The sequence below is a fragment of the Terrapene carolina genome, unplaced genomic scaffold (genome assembly GCF_002925995.2).
Source record: "Terrapene carolina triunguis isolate 2854851 unplaced genomic scaffold, T_m_triunguis-2.0 Scaffold234, whole genome shotgun sequence".
Taxonomy (NCBI): domain Eukaryota; kingdom Metazoa; phylum Chordata; order Testudines; family Emydidae; genus Terrapene; species Terrapene triunguis.
Genome location: NW_020664585.1, coordinates 5,266,903 through 5,291,077, shown reverse-complemented (window position 1 = coordinate 5,291,077; position 24,175 = coordinate 5,266,903). Strand labels below are relative to the sequence as shown.

General features: G+C 40.3%; 1 protein-coding gene across 3 annotated transcripts in view; it reads left to right on the top strand.

Annotated features, from left to right (window-relative positions):
* The window catches only part of MAPKAPK5 (MAPK activated protein kinase 5), a 33,082-nt gene extending 8,907 nt beyond the window's left edge, over positions 1–24,175 (top strand). For 2 of the 3 annotated variants that reach the window (XM_024196243.3, XM_024196245.2), the window contains 10 exons: positions 515–623; positions 3,764–3,853; positions 5,053–5,148; positions 6,602–6,682; positions 9,951–10,138; positions 12,817–12,937; positions 13,654–13,784; positions 18,782–18,903; positions 19,776–19,880; positions 20,267–24,175. In XM_024196243.3, the coding sequence (XP_024052011.1) occupies positions 515–623; positions 3,764–3,853; positions 5,053–5,148; positions 6,602–6,682; positions 9,951–10,138; positions 12,817–12,937; positions 13,654–13,784; positions 18,782–18,903; positions 19,776–19,880; positions 20,267–20,361 (1,138 nt within the window). In that variant the 3' untranslated portion in view covers positions 20,362–24,175. The remainder of the gene's footprint in view (positions 1–514; positions 624–3,763; positions 3,854–5,052; positions 5,149–6,601; positions 6,683–9,950; positions 10,139–12,816; positions 12,938–13,653; positions 13,785–18,781; positions 18,904–19,775; positions 19,881–20,266) is intronic. The other variant, XM_024196244.3, reaches the window with a different exon arrangement.

Sequence of the window (24,175 nt, the reverse complement as noted above, 5' to 3'; positions counted from 1 at the left end):
GAAAAATACTGATATTAGCTTCTAATTGGGTGTTAAGAATTTAAGAGTGGGTAGAGTTTTGTTTTAATACAAAATAAAGGACTGACATCCTCTGTCTTTTTGTTCTCGGGGGGGGGTTGACAGTAAAACTCTAATTAAAACTGGGAGGCACAATATGGTATCCTGCCTCTAAAGCTTTAAAGATGGCTGTCAGCTTCACGTTTGTCAACTGCTGTGAACACCTACAGCTCTACATAAATAATCCCTAAATGCATTCGCTTCAGTTGGAAAGCAAAGTGATAGTACAATGCACTATTCAGTGAGTCAGATTATGCAGGAGACCAGAAGATACTGTATTTGACACTGTAAAAGCCAAAATTATTAAACTAATGTAGACAGAACAACAGTATGAGACGATTACACGGTCTCTCCTTTGGCCTGCATCACCAGCTGTGAAATGTGCATTACTAGATTAGCAATTTTGTTTTATTTTGACAGTTTTTTTAATGTAATGAAATGAAATGCTTTTAAACAGGGCTCGGCTTCTAATTGTAATGGAGATGATGGAAGGGGGAGAGCTATTTCACAGAATCAGCCAGCACCGGCACTTTACTGAGAAGCAAGCAAGCCAAGTAACAAAGCAGGCAAGTTCACTCCCATGTATAAGCAAAACCATGAACAATAATGGTTAAAATAGTTACAATTTCATGGGGGCGGGGAAGGAAAAAGGAAGCTAAAATAACCCTCAGTTCGGATCCAATGATCATTGCCTGCTTTGTTATAATCTGACAATACCAAAGTTTTGATAGAACTGAAGAATTGCACTTTTTTTGCTAGTCTTTCTGGGTTGAGATCTTTATACCTTTGAAGTCCTTCTTATTAGTGGTTCTCCAACTTCTTCATTCTCCTGAGCACTTCACAAGAGAAAGATCCCCTCCTGGATAGTCTCCCTGCCCTGACCCTGGCTTTGCAGTTCTCAAAGTGTTACATTCAGGAGACCACCAGGAAGGGTCTTCATGGGGAACAGATGGTCGCAGGACTACTGTTTGGGAACCACTGCTAAATATCAGATATAATTACTAATTAGTAGTGTTTCTCTTGGCCCATGGGAGACAGCAGATATACCATACCGTGTATATATGCCCTAAGCATTCATTTTTCTCGAAGTCTAGAAAATACCACTGTTCTCTCTAAGTGTTAAGGATCTGCTAATGTCTCATGGAAGACCTAAAAATCCATTGAATTCCAAGATAAGTCTACCAGTATGTATAGCACATGTCTTCTGTGTTTCTTTTCTCTCTCTAGCCAACGATAACGCACTCAGCACTGTGTATCTTGGCATCTCCCCAGCTTGTATTACTAAGGACTTTTGCATCCATCAAATGCTTTGTTGCTTATCCGTTCATCTGCTCATCTCCCATCAGAGGGGCCAGATGTGGTCAAGCTTGAAGCAGGGGCTCAGTGGGATGGCATTTCTGCAAGGATCCCCTTGGGAAATTCCCCACATCATTCCTTGGGGGCGAGGGGGGAAAGGGGAATTGTTCCTTCTTCCTCCCACCCTTCTGGGTGAGCTGTGGGGGCCACCCAGAAAAGCCCAGATTCATGAGAGGGCTGCAGAAAAAATAATATAGCCTTAGGCTGTGGTTTCTCCAGAGAACCACTGTGGGACAGGAAAGGCCTCTACTAGGAGCCACAGGAGGAGAAGATTGCTGCAAAAGTGTTTGAGCCCTTCCTCTGCGTGTGGATCTAGGGAACACAGTCCCCCTCACTTAGTTCTTGCAGAGAGGATTAGGACATCCCAAAATGAAGATGCATGAATTGAGATGGGAGATAAACGGAGCAAGAGTCAATGAAAACTCTAAGCTACAACTATCCTGGTCCCCTGAAAATGACCGTAGTGGATTTAAAAAGAAAAAGCAGACAGGGATACAACATCATTGCTTCTAAATAGAATTCTTGTTACGGTTTCCACAGTGTGTTTGGCTCTTTAAGCTGTTGCTCTGGTTGCATAGTGATATCTTGATGTCATGATTGTGCTTTCAGTGTATTAGGGAGACTATGCTGGCTGCTGTTGTTTGAGGGGGAGGCAGAGGGGAGATTTGGAGGGGATGGAGCAAATTCTGTTCTTTCCAATTTAATTGTCTATAAAATACCTTATGTCAGTGGCTTTCAACCTTTTTTCAATTTGCGGACCCCTAAAACCTTTCAAATGGAGATGTTGGAGCCCTTTGGAAATCTTAGACATAGTCTGCAGACCCCCAGGGATCCACGGACCACAGGTTGAAAACCACTGTCTTACGTTTTGTAAGTTTCTCATGAAGTGTTCATTGCAATTACCTTCCTGGTTTTCCGGTCTGTGCAATGGACCAGCATAGAAATTAGATGAGAAGTGCAGGATTGTTCTCCGCAGTAAATTTACTAGTGTTTTATGAAGTTTGGTTTTAAAAGACAGCACACTTTCTGAACAAGAGAGTCTCCAGGAAGAACTCGTCAAAAGTATCTTTGTTTATTTAACTCTTTTTTCCCCCCCCCTTTTTTTTTTTTAAAGCACATGGACAGAATTCAGTTCATTTAGGTCCCAGTCCTACAACCATGCATGTATGAAGTCCATTGATTTCAATGAGACCACACACACGCATAAAGTTACTTATGAGTGCATTAGTGTTTGTAAGACGGGGGTTTTAGAAACTACTTTAAAATGTTATTCTTATGTCTGGTGTTTCCTGAATAATATCTGCAGTTAGAGAATTTTAACCCTGGGTGCCCAGTTAATGAAGCCTTGACACACAGCTTACCTGAGAACACACAGTTACACTTTGGTATTTGCTTCTGGGTTAAGTTAGCATTAAAGCTCTCATTGCACTACTTTTTTAAAGCATTCATCACCCTATCCTGAGACCCTGCTTGGGCAGAAGTCCCACTGAAATCCATGAATTCTCCCCAAAGAAGGACTGCTTAACTGGGCCTTAATTTTGTTTTGTTTCAATGATGTTATGTAAACATTTTATTTCCTTTCATTGTTTAAATGAATTACACCTTCACATGTACAATCTGTGGAGTCTTAGGACTAGGTAACAAGTTTCTAAACAATTGCAGCAGTGTAAAACTATCGTCCTCTTACCTTGGAAGGACTAGTAGTAGTTTTCTGTGTCACATGGAACAGGTGACATGTAGACAGTCCATTAATGTGTTAGAATAAAGTTGCCTGAATGTTAGCTCTTAAGTAATGAAAGAGAGAAAATTTTGGCTGAAATCAACCTTCATAACTGAAGTCCTGAAATAAGAACTTCACTGTTGAAAGTTAAGCAGAATGTAATCGCTTGAGTACCTGCAAGCATGTTCGTGACACTACTGACGAAGTACAGCAAAGAAAGGGACACGGTCATGATAAAACCTCAGTATTGAAAATGCATTACAGACCTGGGTTAGTAATATTGTACTGCTCTGGCGTATTAACGTAATGAAAAGAAAATCAGAATTTATGCTGTTTGTTTTCCTTTTGTCTAAGCTTAATGAAATGTAAATTGAATGGACTGGTCAGTGTGTCTACTTTTAGGCAGTTTCACTTCCTGATTTCCATGCATTAGTGCAGTGTGCTGTTTGGGTTTCCAGCACTGCACAGGAATGTCTGAAACTAAAATTGGCTTTCATTAAATATTTAACTTCTCTCTGAAAACATCTGGGGCCTAAACTATGTTACAGTGTCTCTTTAAAGTGCAAAAATACTGTCAAGGCAAAGGGAGAAGTTCTATAACTGTAGTTGATTTATTGTGCCCTTTTTCAGATAGCTTTGGCTTTGCAGCACTGTCACACATTAAACATTGCACACAGAGACCTCAAGCCTGAGAATCTCCTCTTCAAGGATAACTCTTTGGTAAGATGGGGACTTAGTTTTCTTTCTTTCTTGGTGAATTTTATAACATGATCAAAGATGATGCTCAGAAAAGTGGAAAATACTAATAATACTAGTTCCTATATAGTGCTTTTCATCAGTAGTTCTCAACGTGCTTTACAAAGTGAGGTCATTGTGCAGTGAGATCAGCCCAATCTTTTGGTGATAGGAATCCAAAGGAGTCAGTCATGTGCCCCAATGAAATCAGATTGTGATTTCCTCAGACCAGAACATGTCCACACCAATGAGATCTTACCTCGGGCCAAATCCTGTGCCTACGCACGAAAACGCGATAAATGGACCTTACATAAGGGATCTTTTCAAGGGTTTGGATGGGACAGAATCCTTCCTACTCTGTTTTTATTACCGTAGTCACTGCATCTCCACCCCTCCCACGCCCAACACACACTTGCAAATATACACCGTATGGGTGTTTTTGACTAGAGCAGGGGTGGCCAAACTGTGGCTCGGGAGCCACACGCGGCTCTTTTACAGTTAAAGTGCAGCTCCTGGAGGCCCCCACCCCCAATCCCCCTTCTCCCCCTCACAGATTGGCGGGGAGGGGAGCTCAGGGCGTCTGGCCTGTGGGGCATGCCTGCTGGGGCCCTGAGCCTTGGCAGACACCTCTCACGGGGCAGAAGCCTCAAGTCCCACCATCCTGCTGCAGGGCAGAAGCCCCGCGCCCCGACCGGTGAGCCCCACAGGGCTGAAGCCCCGAGCCCCGACAGGCGCACCCGGCTCTCAAGGTTATGAAGATTATTGTATGTGGCTCAGAGGGCCAGTAAGTTTGGCCACCCCTGGACTAGAGGATCCATATAGTGTGGAACCACTGTTGATGGCCCATCACATCCCTCCCTGCTCCCCACCCACTCTGCATATACAATGGAACCACCACAGTTTGTGGGTAGGACCTTGCAGACAAGGGGGTGGGATATACTTTGTGTTTCTGAGAGCAGCCTGGAGCACAAAGGGTATTCATTGCTCAAGTAAATCAATTCATGACACCAGGATAGCAGCCTTGTGGCAGTGGGAAGGAAATAGCTGAAAAAGAGGAGTAAGCTGCGGCAGGAATGAGATGAGAGTCGAATGCAAGAGGGAAGGAAGAACGCTATATTGTAAAGTAAAAGAAATTCAAATACAACAAGATTCCATAATAAAATCCCTCCTGCTGCTTGTTTCAGGACGCTCCAGTTAAGTTGTGCGACTTTGGATTTGCCAAGATAGACCAAGGTGACTTGATGACACCCCAGTTCACTCCATACTATGTAGCACCTCAGGTAATGAATGATTGTCCTTTCAGTTATAGAGAAATAACGCATGCAGTATTTATTGGCCATGCCTTTGTACACATGCCAGTCTAATACCCCTTTCTAGAGACTACTAAGGGACTCTTGTGTGGGAGTCATGAATAAATGGATAGTGTGGCTAGCCTTTCAAAACGAAGTGCCTGTTGCTTTACACCACTGCAATCTGCTGGTTACAGCAGGGGACTGTGAGACGAGGGTCTAGAGGCTGTTTCTCGCGTGGACTCTGCGTTGCTGCCTGCCTTTGGTTACATCAGTTAGCCTTTCTGGGTTGTAGTTTTCCAAGTAAAATGGTATTCGTACGTATTAGTAAAATGGAGATAAATCTTGAATTCTGATCTCCCTCGAGGGGAGGGTCATCTGTAAATTGGGCAGAAACCTATTGTTGCATCTGTGTTGAGACTTAGGGTCTCAAACTGAGCTCTGGTTGTGTTAACACAGGTGATCTGGGGATGCCTGTTGTACTCCTTGCCCCGGTGCAAGCTTATATTAAATTACATTTTAAAAAGCTACATTACAAGAACAGTAAGTTGCAAAGCCAAGTGCTCAGAAGTTAGGAAATGCCAGAAATCAAGTTCTCCATGCATCCTTCATATGGCCCCTGGGTGCACATACGCTGTCTTTAATTATATGATCCCTTCCCCCTCCTTTCCTCAGTCCTCTGCAGCCAAGTCAGATTAATTCCTCCTCCTCCTTGCTGCCTGGGTACCAGTAGGGTGAGCGTTGAGAGCACAGCAGAGGCAGTCTCCCTGCTCTGTTATGGTGCCTGGCATCACAGCAGCCTCTGAAAGCCAGGAGCAGCAACTGTAGGGAAAGTCCTGGTGAGCCCCTGCAGCCCCACGAGGGAGCATGTTCACTCATTCGATGGGATGGTGCATGCGTATTCCCCTCAGCATATAGACGTGGGAGGGGCTGGAGCATGCTTAGTGAAGATGGACTCTTTGGAAAATTTAGCTGTTCAACTCTGGCCAGTCTCTAAGGAGCAGATTTTTTGGAGGCTTATAACTTGATCAAAATTGGGCAAATTTTCACGGGGACAGCAAAAAAAAGGCACATCCCTGACTCCAGGGCAACACCCGCTGTTGGAGGTACTAGAGCTTCCCAATAAAAGAGTTGGAAGGATTTTTTTGGTAACATTAGCTAAACATCTAACCTTCATTCTCTAACTTCATTTTTTTGCTAACCTCATTCTCAGAAGTGGTCAAATCATTTTAGCTGAAACTTTCCCAAAAAAAAAAATCCGCCTCAGGCAGATACCTGACAAGGAAAATTTCAGCCTGAACTGTTTGTTTGGCAAAGTTTCAAGCAGCTGAAAATAGGGTCATCATACAATGGAAAGTGTCAGGCAGCTTTAACTATAGGCATGTGATTTAGATTTGTACTGTAATTTCTAATGTGGATTCTTGTTTTTGTCTCCCTGCAACAGGTACTGGAGGCACAAAGACGACATCAGAAAGAGAAATCTGGTATTATCCCTACCTCACCAACACCCTACACTTACAACAAGGTAAAGTTTTCAAAGAATCTGGGTGTTGACATCTTTGAAGGAAAGTGCTTTTTCCTTCTGCAGGTAGATGCAACCATAGAAGTAACTGTAATAGCTGCTTGTCACACTACCATGAAGTGGGGCATTTGTGACCAGGAACAGTAAAAAGGTTCAGACTCTAGGCTTTCTAATACATAAAACTAACCAGATTATACCACACCGCGTTTCCCAGTGAAAAGCAGGAACTATCACGAACCTTAGGGAAATGTCACTTTGCCAAATGACCCTTTCTTTAGCAGGAATGGAATAACCTCAGGGATAGAGCTTTTGATTTGGCTACTTTACAATGTAGCAAGTGTTGGAAAATAAAAATTTTAAAAACGAGCAGGTGGTGCATTGGCACTACTGTCAGTACTCTTTCCTGGGTATATGGTTGGTCTGGTTTCATTAAGTGGGCTTGGAGAATTGTGTGCAGGTGAGTATTATGATATGGAGGAAGGTAAAATATTGCCACAAAAATGCATTTAATTGCAACTTAGCTTAATAGTTCAAAATACATATGTCCCTGTTGTTCACAGTTGCTTTTTTCAATAATCAGTTATTATTTTAGGGTTAATCGATTTCAGAGGTACTATGATTCGTTTCTGCTTGTTAACTGGGCTGCACAGATTAGCTGTCCCAGGTCTAGAGATGCAGGACATGCTTAACTGTGGTTCTGGCTTTGAGTTCTTCTTTCTGATGGAAGTGATCTCTTGGTCTGAAGTATGAACTCCTTCATAATAGCACGATCAAACGAGAAATATGCCAGCGCTGTTAGCAGTAGCACAGTATTAGCAACAGTATTAAAAACTGCAAGGAAAATGATTCCATTGGGATATACCTGCTTGGGAAGAAATTATTTCACCACTGTCAAAGGCTCTTGCAAAATAATCCTCTCTTCTGTTGATATTAGGGGCTCCTGATAGCACGATAGCAGAGCCTGCTAACTTGAGCTCTCTTCTTCATACTGTTGTCTTTTTTTAAGATGAGAAATAGTTTTATTATACAATGGGAAACTACTTTAGTGTCTGTACCAGTAAAGTCATAGGTATCACAGCTGATGCTAGGATTGTCTTGGCAAAGGTTGTGATAGAATTTGTCCTGAGATTTCTTTTATGAGCACTCTCAAGGCTAACCAGGAAGGTCGTATTCCTTTTTGGCTTCTCCTAAAAACCGAGTCTGCTTACCAGCATCTTTCCCTCCATCGTTAGTGGTGTTTTGGGCACTTAGGGTTTTCCTGTGAGGTTTTCAGCTTTGATTGAAGAAAGCCTAGAGTTCTCTGGTTGCAAGGGAAAATGTTTGCACTGACATCACTCTCAAGGGTAATTCTTCAGCTCAGCATACACTGAGTCTTTGGTATACGGAGGTCCATTTGAGTAGACTATATCAGAAATCCAAATGGCAGTACACAGAGGTGATCTCTACTGCATTACCCCATATGTCTTGCTTGCATCTTCCTTTTCAGGAGGAATCCATGAAAAGTATCTTGGGTAGAGTTGAGCGGGAAGAAACCAGTACTTTCCAGACACTCACATAAATAATGGAACAGACAGAGCAGGGCTCCGACAGGAGTTTCTTTCAGTATAGTGATTCACATACGCTGGCACTCTCACACCGTCTCTCATCCATTTGCCATTGAGCCTCAGGGATAGGGAAAGTGGTCCAAGTGCTTTTTGATAAGCTCTTAAAAGTCACAACGGGGGGACCTGGGGTGCACTTTTGTGGACTGCAACGGGTAGGCTACCCAATAGCGGATAATTAATTTCTCTCCCTTTCAGTACAGAAGTGTCCAATGCAACTCTTGCAAGTCCTAAAAAGAAAATATTTTTTCACTGTCACGTTGATACAGAGCTTGAAGGCAGTTTTGTTCCTTCAGTGAATTAAATCTGTATATTATCAAAGTATGAATCATATTTTAGCATAAAGGAAAGAGTCAGAAGAATAGGAATGAACTCCACAGTGCGTACCTGTATTGACAAGGTTAACCAGTTTGTTGCCAATGTGTTATCCCTTTTCACCCTGTTTAGTTGTCGTCTTGTCCTGTGGAATTATACTGTGATAAGCAGCCTTGTTTGCATGTGACGGAGATCACTTAATGAACTCTTCCAGCTCATTCTTGAACAGCTTTGAGTCATAGCTTCATTAACTAGCTAGGAGTGGTGTATAAAATGTTCTTACCAGTATCCTCCTGCCAAATGTGACTCACTGTAAAAACAGCACCTAGCATATGCCCTGCTCTCTGAAATAGACTGTGATAAACTCCCACGTAAACTGTCTTTACATAGTAATTCAGGGCCATTCTGATTGCAAATGTTTAATGATCCACCTTCATGAGTAATAAATGCTGCTTATGTCATTTTGCTACAAAGTTAAATGGGAGGAAAAGCCCTTCCCTTGAGCCTTTGAGTGCTGTTGTTTTTTTTTAATTTTTGTGTACTGGATCAGGAGAGAGAGAGAGAGAGAGAGAGTGTGTGTGTTTGTGTGTGTGTGTGTGTGTGTGTGTAATATTTTGGGGTTTTTTTGTAAGTACAGAATTGGCTGTTAAAATGTAGACTCTAAGGGTGGAATGCTCAAAAGAAGTTAAGCTCCTATCTTCCATTGAAATCACTGGAAGCCTGGGGAAAATTTTGACCATGAAAGGTATCTGGTGAAACCACATAGGAGTTTGTTTGAATTTTTTTTTTTAAACAACTGACTTTTTGTAGAAGTAAAACATGTTGGGTATCTACTTTCCAAATCCACCCTGAGGATATGGGTGTCAGAAGGCCCTTCAGTATGTCAGAGGCACATGCAGGTATACTGGGCAAACTTGTGAAGTGTTGTACAATTTGTTTTTGACTGATCTATATACAAGGATACTTGAATCTTAGCATGTGACTATCAGAACATTACTAAGTACACTGGGAAATTACTCATTTTAAAAAAGTAAAGATTTAAAAAAAAATACACAACCAATTTAGCTGGCAAAAATACTTAAAATTTAATCTTTCTATTTAAGAAAAAGATAAAGTATTAAGCAGCTAATGGGAGGGGAAAAAAAACTTTTGAAATCTAAATTCTTATAGAGTTTGGACACTTTTTTCATTGATTTTGTTTTTCCCTCTCCAATAAACTAATTCAGACCAGACCACTAGAGAGAGACCAAAAGGTATTTCAGCATTTCATAAGAAGTCGTGTAGATCTTTTAACATGGCTACACAGTGCTTTGCCGTAAGTTGTGCCCCAAAAGTGATAATTTCCTTGCTTTCAGAGCTGTGACTTGTGGTCCCTGGGTGTCATTATTTATGTGATGCTGTGCGGATACCCTCCTTTTTACTCCAAACACCACAGTCGGACAATTCCAAAGGACATGCGGAAAAAGATCATGACAGGAAGTTTTGAATTTCCAGAGGAAGAATGGAGCCAGATCTCAGAAATGGCAAAAGACATTGTGAGAAAGTGAGTCAGTTGAGGAAAATGTTATATTACTCTTTATTATTTATATCAAGACATTGGAAAATCACTAAATATTTTGTCACTAAAGGCTCCATTTTCAAAAGGAAAAAAATTGTCTGCCGTGTATAAAACTGGAACATTGTATTTCATATTCAGCATGAACAAAGGTTGGTAAATGTTTTCCCTTGTTTCTCTTTTTCCAAACCACTGTCTTCAAATTTTATCGGCTCCTACCACTAAATTATTTAGAGTTGCATGGAGATTTAGCCTTTAACGGGAGCGGTACGGTTAAATCCTCATGCAACACTTCTGGAAAACTACAGGTGTTTAGTGCGTAGTGCACGTGTACCCAGTCTAAAACAAGCAGCTGATCAGAAAAGGTTTTTGAGCACAGAGCTAAAGTTTTTCTGATATGTATTTTATCAAAGGGACACTGTCAGGTCACGTTTGGCCTAAAATTTGAGCGTTAAAATCTGTTAAATCCTAAGACCCCAAAATAAGTATTTCTGTACATTTTTTTTAAAAGCAAATAAATATTCCCTGAAGTGTTTGCAGCTCAAACATTGCAGCACTCTGCTATTGCATGATAACCAGAAAATGGAACTGATCAGAAGCCAACCGCATTTTTAAAAGTGAAATTGACTAGTTGCATTTTCACTGTTCAATCAGAGAAATGAAAAAAAAAAATTAAAAGCAACATAAATAGTGGAAAATCAAATCTATTTAATTATTTTAACCTGACACTGTCCCCTTTAAGGCACTGTAAAAACTCCAGGAGCATACTTTTGTAAATATTGGAGGAACCTGTTTTTAATGGTATAGAGAAAGTCCAGAAGGGCTTTGACATACAAATTGCAGTTATGGTTTCACTGAAACCTTCACTTAGAGTGAAATCAGCTTTTTTCATACAGCAGCTTCATTCTAAGAAGGTTCCACTGTATTTCAAAATGGCCATGATATTGGATTCCACAGACTGTCACTAATTTGGATAAAGTCAGTTTTCTTTCATTCTCTTTAATAAACTTTCAAAACTACTTTTCCTCTTTGTCCTTCTCCAGCAAATGTGTCAGAACCTGTCTATGGCTTGATGTGCAGTAAGATATTTAAGTCTGTATACGGGATCCTCTTGTTTGAGAGAGGTTCTTAGCCTGTATGTGTGCTGTTTTCTGTTTATTTTGGGGTTTTAAAAAAATAGATTGTTATTCACATGAGCCTTGGCTCTGGAGGTCACATTCTGCCTTCAAGTGGCTGCTTGCTTTGGAGCATGTTTAGCTGATATGTGGCCTTGATCTTTACTTAAGAATAAGAATATAAATTATCCCTTTTAAATCTAAAGGAAAAAATACATATGGCTTGGGGTCTTGAATCAAAACTGAAATGGAGACCTGTTTGCCACCTGTGCCTTGTACCTAAATCTATGGACTAGCCTGGGGCACTGCTGACACTTCTGTAAAAGTCACCTACTTTTTCTTTCTATATTGAACAATGCTGCTATACAATCAGATAATCAGTTTACTGTATAGTTGTGCAAGAAAGTTAATTGTGGCTTAAATAGACCGTATTGTTTTGTCTATTTCCAACTTGACCTTTATCTTTGACCATCAGCAATACCAATAATAGATCAGCCATAATACTGACAACTTATTTTATATTGAACAGTTGTGCTTGGGAGCTTTAATTTACCTGCAGAATCTTTTCCAGGCTGCTCTTTCTAGTGAATGGCTAGTGATTTGTCTTTCTCCCATTGCTACTGTAAACATTCTCTCCATAACAATCCGTAAGGTTTTCACAGAATCTCACAATGCAACTCTTCTTTACAATCCTATCTGGGACTCTACAGCTGTTACATTATAGTAACATTGTGCTTTGAGTGTTGGTATAAGTAAAAAGCAAAGAAGAATCAGATATCTGGCAGTATAGAAACTTAGGTGGAAATAGCTAATTTATACTGTTATCATGGGAGAGCTGAGTGTTCTGGAGGCTGTGCAATCAGTGTCAGGGACGGAAGGGAAAGGAGGCCATCCATCTGTTGCAAGCACAGCCATTAAATAGTTGCCTAAATCAGTAGGTCGCTGGAGAGTTCTTTATATTAAGTGCTGCTAATTCACCAGAGATAGAGGCTGTCTCAGTTGTAAAGGTGTCCACTTGTCCATCCTTCTGCTGAGGAAACAGTGCAAAGAAGTTGCATTATAGGAGCAGAGTCTGTTCAGTAAACATATACCTAGCTTTGAAATTCTGCCTTACTCTGCATGCACAAACTCCTTGATTAAGTAAGTCCCACTAGCTGGCAAATCTGTAGAAGTGCATTTCCAGAGAATGTTGATCCTTTTTGCGTTGGGTATTTCTTAAAGGAGGAGAACTTTTTCTACCACAGGATCTGAAGATACAAGTTAGCTGAGTGCAGTCATTACAGAATCCCTTTCTCACTTTGTGTCACTGAAGATACCCACTGTGACTCTGCAGTGCTTAAATAGATCTCCAGAAAGAGTCATTGGAATAAAATGACTGATGAGGAGCAAATCGTTTGTGAGAGGTTTTGTTGGCATTCTAGTCAAAGAAGAACTCTCATCTCTGGGGATGGTAACTGCAAAATTAAAAGCACTCTGATTCTAGGCAGAACAGAAGGTTGTTGCTTAGAAAGAACGGAGCATCTTTAAGGACCGATTTGTTTTTTCTCTCAGGCTGCTGAAGGTAAAGCCCGAGGAACGGCTGACTATAGAAGGAGTCCTGGACCATCCCTGGCTAAACTCCACTGAAGCTCTCGATAACATTTTGCCCTCTTCCCAAATGATGATGGACAAGGTTTAGATAACGTTTTATTATTTCAAAAAGGTCAAGTCTGGAAACGGGCCACATTGATGTTTGTTAAGCATTTTGTTTTAAAACTATGTCCTGCAGATTAAGAGCTCAGATGTTGATGACCTTCAGAAAGAGAAGGAGAATCTTTGTTCCTGAAACCAAAAAGTTTCATTTAAAACTGGGCTAGAAAGAAAATGCTTGAAGATCGGCTGTAAAGAGCAACCCTGACCTAGTGAGACTCAGGAGGAGATGGACAGTTATAGTAAATGTGACCTATTAGGGCTCTTCTGTCTCTAGGTGCTTTGCTCACTTCAGTATTGCATCCTTTTTCTCCTTCATTTACCTTGGTTCTGCAGCTATGAGTCCATTGGTTGGCAGTCAGGGGTTCAGCTGTGTGGTCTGTATCACCCCCTTTAAATGACTAAGTGGAAAACTCATTTGCACAAAGGTGGTCGCACACTCAGGTCTCTAAGATCATGGAAGTTAGACATGGAGAAGACCCATTAGACTGAGTCCAGGCCCTTGTAAGGTCAGGATATTATCCAGCACAGGGTCACTGCTCAGTACTGAGCTGGTCTTGTGTAGCACAAGCATGATTTTATTGTGAATCCCTGAAACGTGTGCAGGATTTTTATGAACTGTTTTTGTACTGGCTTATATTGGCCTTTGATACACAAAGGAACTAATTAAAACATTATGTGTAACTTTTTCCATTCTAGGCAATGGTTGCTGGGATACAACAGGCTCACGCAGAACAGCTTGCTAACATGAGAATCCAAGACCTCAAAGTCAGCCTCAAACCCCTCCACTCTGTCAACAATCCAATTCTACGCAAGAGAAAATTGCTAGGGTAACTTTCTAAAAAAAAAAATTTCTAATGTTTTACAATCTAATAATTCCTAAATGTCAGAAGCCAGGATGCTTCAATTGTTGTTTAACACTTAAACCTCTGTTGGTTGGTTGGCTAGTTCCTACTTCCTGTGCTGAAGCAGCCGGAGTCAAACCTAGTAACCATAATACATGTATAGCATCTTCACAGCTCCAGCCAACACCTCTGTGAGGTATGAAAATGGTGGTGTTAGCCTCATCTTACATATAAGGAAACTGAGGCAGGTAGGAGAAGTGATATGGCACCCAACAAATCAGAGGCAGACCCTGGTTTTGCACTCTCATGTTCTGAACACAGTTGCCAACTTTCACACAGTAAATAAGTACCCCGACTTCCACAATAAGCCAAAAAAAATCAAGCTAATCCCATTTCAAAACAAGCCAATCCCTAAGAATCCCAACACTCTGTGACTAGATCCCCCTAGCATGCAGTCTAGAACTATGTTGGGCCCACTGTGCACCCCTGACTTTCACCCCTGCTTGTCCCCCTTTGCTCCCGCTTGCCGATCAAAAAAAAGAAGCAACAAGCCACAAGCTCAACAAGCTACATGCCAAAAACTAGCCAACAAGCAACTCACAAGCCAATTAAGCCAAAAACAAGCCCAGTTTCTGTGTTTTTTTTTCATGGGTTTGACATGTCTGGTTCTGACCCTATTCTTAGATCCCTTAGACCTATTTCTCCAGATCATGCTGTTAATCTTTACTAAATAGTTTTGTCACCTTGATCTCTAGCCCCGTTCAGTCCTTTTTTGTCAGTCAGTTCTTTGATTTAAAAAAAATCTTTTTCCATGTCCCTGCCAAAGGAGCATTATGAGTACATAGTGAAAGATAGCAATATTGCAGGGCAGAGGAAGAGTCTGATCTGAAGAAGAATTTCTCTCAATTCTGGACTTTAAAAAGCTGTTGGTCAGTCCAGCCTAGATATTACAATTAGATCTAAATAGTTGGCATAAAGTTGAAACATTCATAGTCATAGATTCCAAGGCCAGAAGGGACAACTGTGATCATCTAGTCTGATGGGTCATTGAACTTCCCTACAATAATTCCTAGAGCAGATCTTTTAGAAAAACATTGTCTTGATTTCAGAATTGCAAGCAATATAGAGTCCATGACCCTTCATAACTTGTTCCAATGGTTAATTACCATGAGTGTTAAAAATGTACACCTTAGTTCCAGTCTGAATTTGTCCACCTTCATGTTCCAACCATTGGATCATGTTTACCTTTCTCTGCTAGATTGAAGCGCCCATAAATATTTCTTCTGCATGTAGATACTTAGATGGTAATCAAGTCACCTCTTAGCCTCTGGGTTACGCTAAATAGATTGAGCTCTTGGAGTCTCTCCCAATAAGGCATGTTTTGTAATCTTTTAATCACTTTCATGGCGTTTCTCTGAACCCTCTTCAATTTATCAATATCCTTCTTAAATTGTGAGCACCAGAACTGGACATTGTATTCCAGCTGCGGTCTCACCAGTGCCAAATACGGAGGTAAAATAACCTCTCTACTCCAACTCAAGAGTCCCGTGTTTATGCATCCCAGGATCACATTAGCTCTTTGGGCCACAGCGTTACATTGGGAGTGCACGTTCAGCTGATTATCTACCATAACCCCCAAATCTTTTTCAGAGGCCTGGTCTACACTGGGGGGAGAAATTGATCTGTTACGCAACTTCAGCTACATGAATAACGTAGCTGAAGTTGACATACTTAGACCTACTCACCACGGTGTCTTCACTGCAGTGAGTCGACTGCTGCCGCTCCCCCGTCAACTCTGCCTGCGCCTCTCACGGCGGTGGAGTACAAGAGTCGACGGGAGAGCGCTCGGGGGTCGATTTATCGCGTCTAGACTAGATGCAATAAATCAACCCCCGCTGGATCAATTGCTGTCTGCCGATCCCGCGGGTAGTGTAGACATACCCTGAGTAACTGCCTTCCCAGGGTAAAGTCCCCCATCCTGTAAGTATGGATTGCATTCTTTGTTCCCAGATGTTACATTTACATTTGGCTGTATTATATTGTTTGCTTGTGCCCCGTTTACCAAGCGATCCAGATCACTCTGAATCAGTGACTTGTCCTCTTTGTTATTTACCGCTCCCCCAACTTTTGTGTCATCTGCAAACTTTATTAGTGATGATTTTTTGTTTTCTTCCAGGTTATTGATACTGTTAAAAAATGTAGGGCCAAGAACTGATCCCTGCAGGACCCCACGGGAGACACACCCGCTCAATGACACTTCCCTGTTTACAGTTACATTTTAAGACCCATCAGTTAGCCAGTTTTTAAATCCATTTAATGTGTGCTCTATTAATTTTATACTATACTTTTTCATGTGGTACCAAGTCAGATACTTGGCATAATATACTTAGACTTCTGTAAACACTATTATTTTTATCAACCAAACTAGTAATCTCATAAAAAAAAATCAAGTTAGTTTGACAGGATCTATTTTCCATAAACTCATGTTGATTTAATTAATTACATTATCCACCTCTAATTCATGATTAATAGAGTCCCTTATCAGCCTCTCCATTATCTTGCCCAGGGTGTCGCTGTTAGGCTGTCAGGCCTGTAATTACCCAGTTCATCCTGTTTACCCTTTTTAAAAATTAGCACAACATTAGCTTTCTTCCAGAACTTCCCCAGTGCTCTCAGACTTATTGAAAAGCAAAATTAATGATCCAGTGAGCTCCTCAACCAGCTCTTTTAAAACTCTTGGATGCAAGTTGGACCTGTTGATTTTAAAATGTCTTATTTTACTAGCTTCTGTTTAGCATCCTCCAGGAATACTAGTGCAAGGCAAAGAGTGTAATCATCACTGTATGATGAAACTATATCATATTTTTCTCCCAAATATACAACAGAAATCTTTATTGAACACTTCTGCCATTTCTGCATTATTATTATTGATAATTCAACCATTTCTTCTAGCAAATTACCATTGCCAGAATACTTTGTTTCTAATATATTTTTAAAACTCCTTATTATCCTTAACACTGTTGGCCATCGATGTTGCCCTGTGTCCCTCAGCTTCCTTTATCAATTTTCTACACTTCATAACTTTTCTTTTATATTCATTACTGTCAGCTTCCGCTTCCTTCCATTTGTTATCTATTATTTTTTTATTTATAAGTTTGGTATATTGTATTAGGAATTTATGGACAGGGCTTAAGAGGCACTTCGCAATCTACCTACCAACGAATTAAAATTTAAGCTTAACAAGAAAAAAAATTCTTTTGACACATCTGACACCACTTAAAATGACAAAGGTTCAAATTAAGGCTAACAATCAAACAGTATGTGAACTTCAGAGCAGGTAATACACGTAAAATTCAAAAATTGGAAGCAACAGACTAACTATAACTTGTAATGGTATTTTGGATAGAGTAACTTTCCATTTGAGTAATAAGCAGATGGAGTGTAAGTATCTAGTTCTTACAAGTACAGGAAATTGAGTATAATTTTTTTTCTTCTGCTGTGGTTAGAAGCAGAGTAGCTACTCTTCTTGTTTTTTTCCCCAAATAGTGTTTGTATTCAGGTAGTTGGAATCTTTTATTACATTGTATTATGGCATTTTGTTTGGCAAAATAGTTGAAATTTTTTTTGAAATCTCTAGTTTTAAATGTATGGAAGGGCATATCAAGTGGGGCCCCGAAGGAGTCAGTTACAGGTCCAGGTCTGTTCAATATCTTCATCAATTATATAGATAATGACAGAGAGAGTACACTTATAAAGTTTGCCGACAATACCAAGCTGGGAGGGGTTGCAAGTACTTTGGACGATAGAATTAAAATTCAGAATTATCTGGACAAACTGGAGAAATGGTCTGAACTAAATAGGATGAAATTCATTAAGGACAAATGCAAAGTACTCCACTTAGGAAGGAACAATCAGTTGCACACATACAAAATGGGAAATGACTGCCAAGGAAGGAGTACTGCAGAAGGGATCTGAGGGTCATAGTGGATCACAAGCTAAATATGGATCAGCAGTGTAACACTGTTGCAAAAAAAGCAAACCTCATTCTGGGATGTATAAGCAAGACACAAGAAGTAATTCTTCCGCTCTACTTCGCACTGATTAGGCCTCAACTGGAGTATTATGTCCAATTCTGGGCACCATATTTCAGGAAAGATGTGGACAAATTGGAGAAAGTCCAGAGAAGAGCAACAAAAATTATTAAAGAAAACATGACCTAATGAGGGAAGATGGAAGAAATTGGGTTAGTTTAGTCTGGAGAAGAGAAGACTGAGAGGGGACATGCTAATAGTTTCATGTACATAAAAGGTTGTTGCAAGGAGGAGGGAGAAAAATGGTTCTCCTTAACCTATGAGGAGAGAACAAGAAGCAAGGGGCTTAAATTGCAGCAAGGGAGGTTTAGGTTGGACATTAGGAAAAAGTTCCTAACTGTTAGGGTGGTTAAGCACTGGAATAAATTGCTTAGGGAGGTTGTGGAGTCTCCATCATTGGAGATTAAGAGCAGGTTAGACAAACACCTGTCAGAGATGGTCTAGATAATACTTAGTCCTGCCATGAGTGCAGGGAACTGGACTAGACGACCTCTCGAGGTCCCTTCCAGTCCTACGATTCTATATCATTTATAGTTAGAATGGAGCAGACCTAGCTATAAGAAAGCGGTTAGAGCAGGACAGCTTGGGAATCAGGACTTCAAGATTTGTTCCAGGTTCTGCCACTGATTCACTGGGCAAACCACTTAATCTCGCTCTACTGCAGTTTACTCATCTGACAATTAGGATATTAACTTTCTTTTACAGGTTTCCAGATCCCATAAGAGAAATATACATGGGTTCAGAATTATGTATTGAGTAATGGATATGATCAGACTTCTTTCAAACTTCTGCTATTAGCACTTATTTTCTTCTTAGATTTGGCTTTTGGTTACATGGCTGTGTTGTGCTCAGACTGTCATAGTGTTTCCTTCTCACTCCCATTTGTTACAGCACTAAACCGAAGGATGGTGTCTATATCCACGATCCTGAGAATGGAAGCGACGATTCCAATGTGGCTCTGGAAAAACTCAGAGATGTCATTGCACAGTGTATTCTACCACAGGCTGGTAAAGGTCACCGCTTTTAAGAAAGCTAATGCATGTTTACTGTGGTGCCAGTTTAGCCCCGGTGTCAGCAATGAAGAAGTATGCCCAGCATTCCTATTGTAATAGTCAGTCTCAGGAGACAGGGAGCAGATTGCCTGACACGGAGTCCTAAAGGGGCTTGTTTTATAGCTATAGGACAATAGTTTCCTTGCAGGAAAGCCCAGCATCTTTGGAATTGTCACTTTTTACCAGCCCTGAAGGCAAAGCTAACACACACATGAATCAATGCCCTTTTGCCCTAGAATGTGCATCTCTAGGACACCTTATACAGGAAACTTCATTGCAGAAGATTGATTCATATGCATAACTTTTGTGTGACCCTTTGCTGATTTATGTGTGATGGGATGTCTAGCTAGAAGAGCCTTCCAGTGCTTGGGAGTCACACATGCCACTGTAGGGGATCTGTGGAGGTGCGTATTGTCAGTTGTGCAGCCTTTTGAAGGAAATCAGCACCCTGTTGGTCAAGAGGCAGGAGAGGATAGAAGACAGATCTACAGAGGCTGGGGAATGAGTTGCTGTTCAAATCAGTTACATGGATTCTTCTTGGTATGGCCCAATGGAGACCTGGGAGAAGGAGGGATTGAGATGTGGGCAAGATCACTGCAAAACTTTACAATTACAAGAATAGGATTGCTCTTTGTAACAGCATGTGGATTGTAAATTACCTGTGTAATAAAGTGTTAACACCTTGCTTTAACAGTGGCATGTGGTGCTATTAAACTGACTTTCTAAACAAAGCCTCTGCTCCCCAAACCAGTATGCAGGAGAAAAAGAAGGGTGCATCCTTTGCTGAGAATTTATATGACAAATCTGTTTTATCTTGTCTTTCTTTTAAATAGGAGAGAATGAAGATGAGAAACTGAATGAAGTGATGCAGGAAGCATGGAAATATAATAGGGAGTGTAAGTTATTGCGAGACACTCTACAGAGCTTCAGCTGGAACGGTAAGTGGCGCCTTCTCCTAAGACAGAGACTGCTCTTATATGCAGGGTATGTTTTGAAACCGTTTTAACAAACCTGTTTTAAATCCATTCAGGCTTAGATGGCCCCAATGGTGTCAGTTTTGCCAGCACAGAGCATGAATTAAATAGTTTTTTAAAACCCGTTTAAATTTTACGTTTGAGGCTCAGGTAACCTTTTCAAAAAGCACCTAAGTCCCATTGATTTTTGAATGTGGGTTAGGCCTCTGAGTCACTTGGGGGCTTTTCAAAATGTTACCCTAAGCGTTACTGTCCGGGATCAAAGCATCAGTTTGTATTCCGCCAGTTATGACTGTCTGCTTTCCTCCCGGCACCACACTGAAGCTGACTTGCTTTTTCTTTAATTTCAGGCAGAGGATTCACAGATAAGGTGGACCGGCTAAAGCTGGCAGAAATAGTGAAACAAGTTATTGAAGAGCAGACAAACTCCCACGATTCACAATAGCTAGAGCTTCTTACTTTTTTTTTTTTTTTTTTTTACCATTTGAAGCTATTCTTTAACTGTAAAATATTTATGTAAATTAATAAATCATAATTATTTCATTAAATTTCCACACTGCTTGAAAATCCTGTATAGTTGTAGATACAAAAATCATTGGTACTGTAATATTTTTTTAAAAACTCAGTTCCTCAAGGTATATATGATCACTCATGTACTGTTAATTCATGAGTCCCTTGAATGGGACAAATTATATTGTTAAAGACTGTTTGTTTTCTTAATAACCAGATGCAGAAGCAGCCTTCCATCTGCTATACAGACAGCTGCAATGACTAAGTATATGAATGAGACAACTACAGTTTCTTAGCATTTTGCTCAGTAAATATTTGAAGCAAGTGCCATGGAACAAACTTCATAGGCATCCTTTTTACCTAAAATCTGCAGCATTGTAGTGACAGCAGAATAACTTTCTCCTCTGCCAGATAACCCAGGAGCCACTCTTAGCATTGCTAAGGAGACACGTACTCAAGTCCATACTCTTGCTATAATTTTCAGTTCTGATTGGTAATTCTGTACCTCTCTTCTCCAGCTCCACATCTTGCTCCTGGCTTCACCAGGACTTGAGTGGCTAATTCAGCATCAGATGCCTTGTCTTCATTTTAAAATAGTAGGGGAGAACTTCAGTAACTTGTGCTTATTGTTTTTATTTTAATAGTGATCTCTCCCTCAGGCAGCAACATGTGGGTGGATTTATTTGCCTTTTCCCCAGATGAATAGTTGAGCCTGAGTTTTGTTTTTTTTCCACCACTCCACCATTTTCCTTCTGGAATATATAACCCTGTAGAAGCACAGAATCAAGCTTGTCCTCCTGGCTGGAAGGGATCATCCTGTGTATAGTCACAGTGCTGCTGTGCGAGATGGCTAGTGGTCCATCTATGTCCCTCATTGGAGTCCAAGCACATCCGCTCTGTGATTTTCTTGAGCTTCATCTGCCTGGGGAGAGATTGACCCAGAGCTGCCCCCGACTCAGGTCCCTATGCTGCAGCATACTGTGAAGGCCACCAAGGGCAAATCCTTACACTAGTCTGAAACTTTGGCTCCAAAAAAAAAAATCTGCTTTTTTATAATTTAAAACATAAATAAATCTGTAAATATTTCTAGTTTTCTATTTTCTGATACTTTCCTTTCTTTTGAGACTCTTTGAACGCTTTTTATAGAGATATTTTGGTACCATACCTGTGCAGACAGAGAAAGTATGGTCTGCAGCCTGAAGTGCCAATTCAGGGCTATTAGGAGTAATTACTCTTGAACTTTGTTACATTTCATAGCTCATTACTCTTGGGTTTACATTTAACAACCTGAGCCATAAATCTCCCAGTGTACTCAGTATGGCAGTTGGGCCACATTCTGTCTTTTTCTAAATCAGACTTCCTCTTACCTGTTTGCTTTGGCTGGCAAAGGTGCATCTGATTCTTTTTGTAGGATTTTGTAAACAATGACTTGGTTTTTCCTACATAAAGGAGATGTTTCAGTTTGCATTCTTTTCCAATGCATACATTGTCTGTGTGTCGGCTGTTTTGATCCCTTCCAGCAGTACCCCCACTGCTTAAAGCTTTAAACTGCCTGATTATTGCAATTTTAGGACACAGTCCTTACTTAGCTAGCACCTTTCCTGACTAGAGTGGGAGATTTTTGCCTAATAAGAATAGCATCCTTAAACACTACATGGAATACTTGTGCACTGATACATACTAATGAGAAAGGTAGTGAACTAGCAGCCAATGAATAATGATTTTATATTTCCTTGCTGGAAACCTAATTTTTTGGTAAAGTGAACTTGATCTCTGGCTAGTTCTGGTTAGTAATGGTCCTGCCTCATAAAACTATACGAGATGGGAATAACTTCCAAGGCTGTGGTCCATAGGACAAATGGAACATGGATACTTTAACTGTCCTCCTCCATAAAAGAGATGCCCTCTCCAGATTAAGGCATAGGTACAATACGTTAGCAGAAATGAGTATTCTTCACTTCTCTGTAGTAGCAGCTGCAAGGCTTCAGGCTGGTACACCTTTCCTTTGCACTAATCTCTCGCTCATGTCAACATCCATAAAGTCTTTAAATATTTGAGATTGTTTTAAACTTTCACTCAACATCTGTTTTTCCTGGGACATCTTAATTGTAAACTTTTAAGCATGGTGTATGGAGAATTAAACAAGGCAGTCACATCATTTTAATAGGGATTGTGTAGCTAATTCCCCACAAACTGCTTTGAAGCTTTATCCTGTAAGCCAGGAGGCCCAAACTTTGCCCAACTGAGCACCACACTGGCATCTTCCCAGGAGCATAAGGCCACCTGTAGCTCGCATATAAAATGGATCAGATTGTAGTTATCCTCATCTTTAATATGGAATGCTGGGCAACAAAAAATACTGGTCCCAGAATGCCATGCTCTCTTGTGATCCAACCAATTTCTGCTTTGTGAGCAAGATGGAGTATAGCATGCAGGGACCTGTTCTCTCATGCAGGTTGCCTCCGGTACTAAAGGTGATCATGACAAGGCTTGCCTTGTAGAATTCCACGGGCCAAACTTTGGGCACTACTGCCTTAACCAGTGACCTGGTATTTCCATATTGCTTTGCTTTGGAAGCGAAGCCAAGATGGGATTCCCAAAAACCCCTTTGGTGCTGCTATTTTGTAATCACCTGTAAGAAATAGCTTCAAACTGTTTCCACAATACAAAATATCCATTTTGTAGAAAACCTTTATTATGGCAACTACTTCTAGGAGAAATCCAAACCAGGGCTAGAAAATGGCAAGAAGACCTACAACTGGCTGGCTAGTTACTGAGCATTGTGACCGAGTCCCTCCTCCATTTATCGGTTTTAATTTATTTAAATGACAGGATGACTTTGTGCCGTTAATAATTGCAAGATGGGTAAATTCAGGCCTGACTTAGAACGGTTTCAGTATTTTAACGTTGCAGGTTTGGAGGGGGAGACGTCAAATTTCCAAGTCTCTGGTGGAAAAACTGCCTTTTGTAAGTTTACTTTGATATTGTCCATATAGTAATTGAGAATAGATTAATCTGAAATGCGTCGGAAGGAAGAGATTAAGGTGACACTAGTTGAAACTGAAGGTCAAATGGCTTTATAAAATGAGAAAATGATTTATTTTACTTCTTAAAAATTAAAGTTAAATTTTTGAATTCAAAATTAAATACACTAATGGATTTCATTTAAATATTTAAGTAAATTTTATTTTTTCTGCCCTATATTTTTATTTTTCAGTGGATGAAACTGCCAGGTATTTTGTCTTGATTGTGCACATTTTTGTTTGGTAATAAACTCCACCAGTTCTCCTTAGCAGACTGTAATATTTTAAATATCTTGAATTGAAAGGGTCTGATGGATGGTACCCCATAAAAGAATCTTTCTTTATAAAAACACAAAGGATAAAGGAAGCTACTATGCGAGGGGTTCTTTTTGTTTTTAAATAAAACTCTAAATAAATCTTTGCCTGAAATCATTTGACCTTTTATATATTTTTTAAAATATATATCTGGCTTATCTTGTGATTTGACTGTTTGGGGCTATTTAAAAAAGAAAAGATTAGAAGAACTTGTCTAGAAAGAGAATGTGTTGGCTTGGAAATAGGAAGTTGTTAAATGATATCATTACCACGTGTTTTTCCTTTGGAAATCTCTCTTGGAACCCTTCATATGCCATGTTTAACTTCTGTGTATTAAGAATATTTTCATTTCTCCTTTTCAGTGTTATCTGTAATATTAGTTTATTTTGGATCAGTATTCGATTGTAAATA